This window comes from Cannabis sativa, chromosome X (genome assembly GCF_029168945.1).
Source record: "Cannabis sativa cultivar Pink pepper isolate KNU-18-1 chromosome X, ASM2916894v1, whole genome shotgun sequence".
Lineage (NCBI taxonomy): Eukaryota > Viridiplantae > Streptophyta > Magnoliopsida > Rosales > Cannabaceae > Cannabis > Cannabis sativa.
In genome coordinates, this window is record NC_083610.1 from 78,957,486 (window position 1) to 78,967,354 (window position 9,869).

Below are 9,869 nucleotides of genomic sequence, written 5' to 3' on the forward strand. Positions count from 1 at the left end.
TTTGTTCTAATTTGATTTTTCTTTTTTAGTTTTAGTATTAATTTTGTTGTTTCAAATTTTTATCTTTTAATTACTAATTTAGTTTTATTTTTTATTTTTTAATTTTACTAATGTTGTACTTATGAGTTTGACCTGCAAGATAAATCCAGATGTTATATCTTGAGGATTTTGCCCAACAACACAATGAATCATTCTATTCTGCTTGGAGGAGATTTAAAGAGCTTGGAGAGAGATGTTATCCCACTTTCTCAAGTGGATGTTTTACGTGGCTCTTTTATAATGGACTTGATGATGAAACAAAAAGTTGGGTGGATTATGGAGCAGAGGTTACTGGAGAGCCTTTGTTAAGGAGAGGCCATGAAGCAATAAATCTGTTGAATGATATGGCAGATTTTGATTATGATTGGCATTGGAATCCATCACTTCAAGGTTGGAGTCATCAATACCCTCCTTATTGTCCAAACTCACCCCAACCAATTGAAGAAGAGGAGGATATACTATCACTTCCAAAAGAGATTAATCGATTGGCGGACATGGTAAAAGCTCTATGTGATAATTTAATGGCGCAGGATTCAGAGAGTTTTAAGGATAATAACTCAAATAATGAAAGTTATGAGAGTTGTTTGAATATAATAGAAGCACCATCAGATGAATACATAGAAGAGACTGAGCCTAGAATTGAAGAGAAAGAATCCTTTAAAGTGGTTGAAAATTTGGATACATTGGAAGCTTGCTCAACAAATGATGAACTCAATTTGGTGAATGAAGAAACATCCATCCTCAATGATGAAATTATTGAAGATCAAATCACAGTCAAGGATGTGGATGGTCATGAGGAAACTGAACAACCAATTGAGAGGTTATTTGAGAAAAGCAAGAAAGAGGTGCCATTGGTGGTAGAAGAATCACTTGTAGTTGTTGATTTGAGGTTGTCAACACCACTATATTATGAACCACCAATGGACCCTTATTTTCCACTAATGCCGCATTCTCCATATTGTATTCTCTTCGAGTTACCAAAGGCTTCTCCCCAAGCACATCATCCAAAGTCTTATGTTGTTGGTGCTGACTTTTGTTCAAACTCATCGCTTGCCAAGCTTGAAGGCAAGTATAACAATACTTTTCAAGTTTTCTTGCATGACGCTTATTACGGGCGTCAACCGCTTGTTGATGTGGCGCGCAGGTAAGTATCTCTCAACCACAATTTTATTTTAACACATTGGGGACAATGTCATATTTAGTTTGGGGGGAGAGATTTAAAAATTTTATTTTCTGCACTTTAATTTTCTGTGTTAGTTTTTTTTCTGTTTTAGTTAAGGATGGCAATAAGCTAAAAAATAACTGTGTGCTTGATTCTGTTAACTCTTTGGATTAGTTTGGATGCTTAGAAACCTGTGTTTATCTACAAATACTCAATCTGTGAAAATTGTTATAATTGTTTTACTATAGTTTGTGGTAAGATTGACAGGATAGTTTAGAACTTGCATGTTTATTCTTTTGAGACGAAATCCTTGATAGTGTTCAAGTGGAATATGATTTAGGCATTTGTTGGATAGTTTGAGCCTTTCAAGCCTACCGTAATAAGATGTATCCCTAGTTAACCTTTTGAGCCTAAACCTGTTATGTTTTTCACCCATCGATTGAAAAAAAATTGCAACCACACTATTAATTTTTCTTCACCCTGTTATCCATGATATCATAAGCTACATAATTAGTTTGGGGGAGGAAAAACATTTAGTGTGAGGAAATAGTGAGAGTGAGAAAAACTTGTAAGATTGAGAAGAGGAAAATTGTGTAATTCAATGTCACTGAAAAAAATGAAATATGATGAAAAGAAAAACACAATAAAAAGTAAAAATATGTGTGAAGAAAAAAAAGCGAAAAAAAATTCAGTGATGTTGAAAAATAATAGAGATGTCTTCTATCAATCTTGGTAAATTCGGGAATATTATGGGATCTTAGAAAAAAAAGAAAAGTAAGATGCTTGTGGGTTCTGTTTGTGTGCTTATGATATCTTGAGCCAAAAATTGTCTTTTGCCTACCATTGAATATCTGAGCCATATTACCTAAAGCCTTGAAAAGACCTAAGGATTCCAAAAAATGCTGTCAACATTAGTGGAGAAAGGTAAGCATGCAAGCTTATGAGTTATCGGGCTGTGGAACTGTTGGAAAGAGTAAAGCTTTTATAATAATGTTTCACATTTAAATAAATTCTTGCAGTTGTACATAGTGTTATAAATTGGGCATCTGAGTTAATTGTTAGAGTTAGTAGGATCGAAATTCTAGTTTATGCAAGGAAGAAAACAGAGCATGAGTCAGCAGCATAGTGATTATCTGACAGCGTAGTTAGTTTTTTTTACCTTACTCGAGGGCGAGTAAGAATCTAGTTTGGGGGAATTTGTTAGGCTAAAATTAGTCTAAGTTTCGGGTCGTATTTTCGGTTAGTTTTCACTCTTTGTTTCTAGTTTTAGGGCTATTTTACGCTTGATTCTTTTGTTTCAGGTCCTTGGGTGTTTAAAGAAAGTATGTACAAGAATTGAGGAAAAGTGGTGAAAGAATCGAGAAGAAAAACCAAAGTTTGTGTCGCTGCCTGTTCCAGTCGCGACTGGGAACATGCCAGTCGCGACGGGAACTGGCAGAGAGAATCTCGAAGTTTCTAAGTTTAACCCCGTCGCGACGGGGGCTTTGCCAGTCGCGACGGGGACCCCAGTGACGGGATTTTTGGGCAGTTTCGTAATTTCGCGAATTTTAAGGATGAGACTTGGTTTAAATAGATAGAGTGCGTGAAAATTAGGGTTCATTCAGAATTGGAACCCTAGAAACAAAGGAGGAGGCTAGAAGAGCGGCTTGTGGCGACCCGGATCAATTGCTTCAACTAGTTCTTTCTCTTCTCTTTAATTTTTCTATGTTCTTTTCTATTTCAATGTTAATTATGGATTTGATTATGGATGTTTTGAACTAAACTCCTATTTAGGGAGAATGATGAATGTTGTCTAAGTTTTTCCTAGTTAATGATTAATTGCCATTCCTCCATCTTGATTGTGAACACTATTCATATTTGTGTTTAATTTCCATGTGCAAGATTGATCACCTTTTACATGTTTTATGATCTCAATTCGAAATCTGAAAAGTGAGAATTGAGAATGCTAAAATTGGATAGTCTAGGTTTTGATGTGAAACGAAAGTATTTACATAGCCTTTGTGACATTTAGATTATTGCTTAATGCTGATTTTATGTTAGTTTAATTAAGAGATTAATTAGAGAGCATGAGATTTAGAACCTAGAAGATCTGAAAAGAGCTAGGTTAATTTATAATCTGTCCTTCACTTCAAGAGAAAGATAGCAATTAGACATTAACATTGGTAACTTAACAACAGGATTCGTCTCCCTATTTTCTTATCTTGATTAATATTCACTTGTTTCTTTAAGTTTCTTGAATTTCTTTCTTCCTTTTTCAATCATAAATACTTTTGATTTGCCAAATAGAATTATAAGTATAGTTTAATAGTAATTAATCCAATTCCCTGTGGTTCGACCTCACTTGCGTGAGTATACTACTTGATTGCGTGCACTTGCGTAGTAATTAATAATTTTCGCAACAGTACACTTAACTGTGGAGTTCTTTCGAGATGGGCTACCAGAAAACAAGATGCACCTTATTGATATAGGTAGTACCAATCAGTCTATTTAAGCCCTCTTCAACTGTGTAGTCCCATACCTACACAGTCTTAGAATCATTACACTCGACCTTCCCCAAGCGATGTGGGGTTGCAGATCTTACCCAGTATTTCTCCTTATGGATCACGGGACTACTGACTGTCACAATCACTATCAACCAATAATCTGGTTGTTAATGTTTAGTTAGTTAATGCGGTTATGCAAGTTGTATTGTTAGTTAGTTTATTATCTCATCTTGTACCACTTATCAGATTATATGAATAAAGGCTCTAAGCTAACTAATTGGTTAAGCTTGAAAGTATAAATTTGATGTTGATTTTGATTTAGGATTGATACTAGTATTGATGTTTGTTAGGTTGGAGTAATTGCTTATAGTGATCTTGATCAAAGCTTGATTTTTGGTGTTTCTAATCTACTGTATTGATGTTGTGGTTAGTAAATTATAATTTCTGAGTTTGAGCATGTTTTGTTGAGTTTTTGGTATGTTTGGGCTTGAGTTTTGGTTGCTAAAAATTGGTATTTTTTGGGTTTGGAACCCAGGTGCTGCGGCCCCTTCTATGAGCGTCGCGGCCCGCCCCCTTGAAATCCTGGGTGTTTCAACCCAGGTGTTGCGGAATGCTTGGGGAGTGTCGCGGCCCACCTAGGGGTTTCTGGGCAGTTTGTATGTCGAATTTTGTTTTGCTCATAACGCTTTGATCCAGACTCCGTTTGGGGTGTTTCATATATCGTTAGAAAGCTCATTCTGAGCTCTATATATTTTTTTGTATTTGAATGCCAATTCTATGAATATGTAGAAGTGGATTTAGGGATTAACCCTATTTGTGAATCTCAAAAATTGTGACTAGGATTACTGACAATTGATCAAGAGCACCCGGGAATTTGGAATCTCCACATACTTGGGACATCAGGTAAGACAGTAATTAGCATGTAGAGTTAAGCGCGGTGGCGCTCATGTTTGATATGATAATTGTAATTAAATGAGAACCGGGATTAGGGTAATTACCCTAAAGTGATCGGTTATATGGCCTAGGGTTATTACCCTAGTGATTAAGGATTTTAAATGCTATGCCATGCTATAAATATTGAAGTAAAGAATTATGCGTTCAAGGCATAATTTCGTTCGACTCGGTAATTAGAGTCGAGATAAACTGTTCTAGAGCTTTATTTGTGAAAAAGAAGGATGGTTCCATCCGAATGTGCATTGATTATCGAGAATTAAACAAGCTGACGATCAAGAATAAGTATCCAATTTCTAAGATTGATGATTTGTTCGATTAGCTTCAGGGGAAGACTGTATTCTCAAAGATTGACTTGCGTTCTGGCTATCATCAGCTGAGAATTTGGGAAGAAGATATTCCAAAGACTGCATTTCGAACCAGATATGGTCATTATGAGTTTTTGGTAATGTCATTAGGATTGACAAATGCTCCAGTGACTTTTATGGATCTCATGAATAGAGTATTCAAGGATTTCTTCGATAGCTGCATCATACTGTTTATCGACGATATCCTTGTGTAATCTCAAACAGAAAAGGAACATGAGCAACATCTTTGAATGGTATTATAACGACTTAGATATCATAAGTTATATGTGAAGTTTAAAAAGTGTGAATTCTGGTTGTCTGAGGTGTCCTTTCTAAGACACATTGTCAGAAAAGATGGAATCATAGTTGATCCGAGAAAGATCGAATGAGATAAAATTTGGTCGAGGCCCAGGACAGTGACTAAAGTGCAAAGTTTTCTCGAGTTAGCACGATATTATCGGTGTTTTGTCGAAGGATTCTCTAAGATTTTAATGTCACTAACTGAGTTAACTAAAAAGAATCAATGGTTTATATGGTCTGACAAGTGTGAAGTGAGTTTTGAGAAGTTGAAACAGCAGTTAATAACAACGCCGGTGTTAGCTTTGCCATCAGATCAAGAAAAGTTCATCGAGTCTTTATATTTTCTCCTCCTTAAAGAAATTTCATCCCAAAATTTCAAAATACAACCTCAAATTGAAAATTAAATGAGTGAGGATACTTCATATACATCTCAGACTTAACTTCGGCCTATTGGGAATATTTTACCAGGATCTAGATTTACTAACAATTATATTGATTAACATCCTAAATATGAATATCTCTAAAACAATGAAATAAACACATAAGGGTTTAAGAAAACCTTACATTGGTTGCAGCATAATATAATGACTCCTTCCGTTCAAGATCTCTAGCCCTTGATTCCTTTCTGTAGCAGAACATTATTAAGATCTGAACCTGGATCTCTTTCTCTCTTTTGAGTTTTTACCACCGTCTTACTCACTATGATTGAGTACTTGACTTGCTATGTGTGGGCATGACACTCTTTCACTAAGGGTTCAAATATGTGAAGAACAATAAAGGAGGTTTCGAATCACTATAGAAGGTGTCTCTCATCTACTAGTTGTCAGAGAATGAAAACTAGATTTGGTAGGTTGAATAGTCAAGTTGACAAGAGGATGAGATGAGAGCATCATGTTCCTTTTATAGTGTTTCAACTAGGGCTTAGGGCTAAATTATATGGATTAAAAAAGAATAAAATATTGGGCAAAATAAACACACTAGGGCCAGCCATGTAATGGACCATTCTCTAGTTGCAATGTTACCACTTTTTTAACCACTTATTCTTCTTTCAATAATACCATATTTTCCAATTCAATCATATAAATGCTAAAATTATTTATTTAATAATTATAATTAATTATTAATTAAAATTGTCACTTATATTATTTATCAATTAGACCATGCAAAGTATCTTAATTAATAAATTGCCTCAAAACTTATTTTCTTCACAATTAAGCCATTGCTTAGTGAAAATTCTTAAATAAGACATAGTCTAATTTTAGAATTATAATTGATTAATAAAAATCAATCAACTGAGTCTACAAGCAGTATTATCTCAGCTAGTGAGGGGATCATGGGCCTATATAATTGAGCTTTCAATAAGTAGATCTAGAATTTACCAAGTAAAGTCCCTAACTTATTAATTCCACCTTGCGCCTTTATAGATTTAGAATTGAATAGCACTCTCAATTATATAGAATGCTTTATATGTACCACGATATAGATACGTTATGATTATCCATTGTTACAATCCTAATAGTCAAAGATCCTCAATAGATGATCTACATTAAATAGGGACAAATTTACCATTCTATCCTTCAATGTATTTTATCCTTAAAACACTTAGCCACCTATAAATGATATTTCAGTAAATTAATATAATTACTGAAATGAGATCTCAATCTTTTATCTCTATCAAGCCAAGCTCAAAAGAAATCATCGTTTCACTTCTAAATACTTATAGAAACTATAAATCAATCTTTTATGTTAGGATTAAGATCCATAGACCTAAGATCAATCTTTGATATTGACGTAGAAAGATATAACGATAAGTTTATGATATCTTATCTAAGATCAATATCGGCCCTTTCCAATGTATACTCCATACATCCAATATTGGTAAACTTTACCAATGCCTTGGAAAGGACATAACACTTATCCAAGGTGTAAGTATACCTTATCGCTGATTATCATGTCACTCTAAATCCAGTGAACTGACAAATCATGGGAATTAAATTTTTGAACATATAATCATGATTATATTTCACTGTGCTGATGACACTATAATCATGAACAAATATATATATACATATTTATATATGTTGTGATCTTTTATTAATTAATAAATCTGATTATATTGAAATGAGTTTTATTTAGGGCACAAAACCCAACAACTCCCAAGTAGCCTCGTCTTCTTTGTGATTTTTCCATAAGACCTTGACTACTGGAATCTCTCTATTCCTTAACACTTTTAGCTCTCTCGCTAAGATTTTGATAGGTTGTTCTTCATAAGTCACATCTTCCTAAAGTGGGATAGCCTCATACTCAATGACATGTAACAAATCTGGGGTATACTTCCTCAACATAGACACATGGAACACATTATAAACATGTCCTATCTGCCCTGGTAAGTTTAATCTGTGAGCTTATAAAGCCCTGTAGGAAAACAACTAATAATAAAGGACCCTGGGTTTAATAAAAATTCTTGCATGGTTAGCATTTAAAAATAAAATTATCTCATCGCCGTTATCAAAATGTATAAAGAAAGAAGAGAGACCACATATAATCACAAAATCAAGCGTCAAATGCATATCACACCGTCCACTAGATGTTGGGTTTTGTGCCCTAAATAAAACCCATTACAATCTGATTAGTTATCAATATAAAATTTTGAAGTGATTTATGTTTACATGTATGTTACATGTTTATGGTTTAATATACATATTTGATATATGCACAAAATCAGTTAAATCCAGAACATATATTCATTCACAATTACAGTATTGTCAATACAGTGGAATGTGATTGTGATTATATGATTCAAAAGACTTAGTCCCTGTTCATCAGTGTTTTGGATTTACACTGATGTGATAATCAGCAATAAAGTATACTTACACTTGGAGTAAGTGTTATGTTCTTTCCAGGACATTGGTAAAGTATACTAGTTTCGAATGTATGGAGTATACATTGGACTGGACCGATATTGAACTTAGATAAGATATTATAAACTTACCGTTTTATCTTTCCAAGTCAATATCAGAAGTTGATCTTAGATTAAAAGAATCTAAATCCTGATATGCTTAGGCTCAATGTTAGGAGTGCTATTCATGTTCTTTGATTTATTAGTTAAGCCTACTTTTGGGTCAGGGTGATACGTATATTTTGGGAACATGATAGCATAACTGAGTGGGAGTGCTGAACATAAATATGGAATCTATAGCTTCTACTGGTGTATAGAAGTCAAGTGATGATTCCCTTCGAGCTTAGTTAAATAGAAGTAAATGGATGAGCTCTTGTTTCAGTGACTATATATTAGATCACTAAAACATCATTTACAGGTAACTAAGTGTTTTAAGGGGCAAAATACATTGAGGGGTGTAAACGGTAAATTTGTCCCATCTCGATGTAAATCATCTATATAGAGGATCTTTAAATCACATTAAGATTATAACAATAGTTAAATGAGATAGCATATGGATATCGTGAAACATATAATATGCTCTATATAAGTCTGAGAGTGCAATTCCAAGTTCTAAGAGTGGATTCAACAAGGAATTAATAAGTTAGGGATTTACTTGGTAAATTCGGTTCAACTTATTGGAAGCTCAGCAATATAGATCCATGGTCCCCATTCTAGTTGAGATCATACTGTTTGTAAGACTCCATGATTGATTTATAATTCATCAATTATAATTCTAAAAGTTAGACTATGTCTAATTTGTGAATTCTCACTGTTTAAGGATGAAATTGTAAATAAAAGGGTTTCTAGGTTAATTATTAATTGAGGGATTTTGTATGTCTAATTAATAATTATTTTAAATGACAATATTATTTAATAATCTACTTTAGTTATTAAATAATTAGTTTTGGCATTTAAATGATTAGAATTGGAAAAATGGCATTTTTGGAGAAATAGAAATAAAATTGAGGAAACTGCAAAATCCAAGTGACGTCCATATCACACCATGGTCGGCCACCTCTTTGCATGTTTCCCAATTATTATTTTCAATTTTAATTGCCATGTAATTGCTAATCAAAGCCTAGCAATAATAGGAAAGTTGTGGATCACACTAAATAAGACAGTTAATCAATTACACAGTAAAAGAGGAAACTGTTTATTTGGAAAGTTGAGCTCTTTCCGTTTCCTATATAAAGCCGCCCCCTCTCTTCTCTATAAATGCTTTTGGTATGCCTTTGAATACTTTGATATTCATGCTATAGTGTCACACGAAATTAAGAGAGAAAAAGAGAGAAATTTCGAATTCCTCGTGAGAGAGAAGTGCCCACACACAGCATACAGTACCTCAATCATAGTTTGGAAGACTGTGAAGGATCACATCCAACTGAAGGACATTCGGGCTCAGATCTTGATTATACTCCGCTACAGACAGGAATCAAGGGTTAGAGATCTGAGTGGAAGGAGACACTTAATTCCGCTGCCATCACTGTAAGTTATTCTTAACTTTTATGTGTTTTATTCATCGTTTTAGAAGTTCATATTTAGGTTGTTAAATCAACATACTTGTGAGTAGATCTAAGATCCTGGTAAATATATTCCAACACTAGATCCCTAGCTCTCTATACCAATCACAGAAAACGACATCCAAA

General features: G+C 34.0%; 1 protein-coding gene across 1 annotated transcript; it reads left to right on the top strand.

The window, feature by feature from the left end:
* Nucleotides 1-383: 383 nt before the first annotated feature.
* Nucleotides 384-5,197, top strand: LOC133032382 (uncharacterized). Its single transcript, XM_061106310.1, has 2 exons — nt 384-911; nt 4,958-5,197. The coding sequence occupies exons 1-2, from the start codon at nt 384-386 to the stop codon at nt 5,195-5,197; spliced, it is 768 nt and encodes a 255-aa protein (XP_060962293.1).
* The last annotated feature ends 4,672 nt before the right edge of the window (nt 5,198-9,869 follow it).

Coding starts and splice junctions, on each gene's coding strand:
- LOC133032382 (XM_061106310.1), top strand. CDS start 384: ATGGCAGATTTTGATTATGATTGGCATTGGAATCCATCACTTCAAGGT. Junction 912..4,957: donor TGGTGGTAGAAGAATCACTT/GTAGTTGTTGAT, acceptor TTGTTCGATTAG/CTTCAGGGGAAGACTGTATT.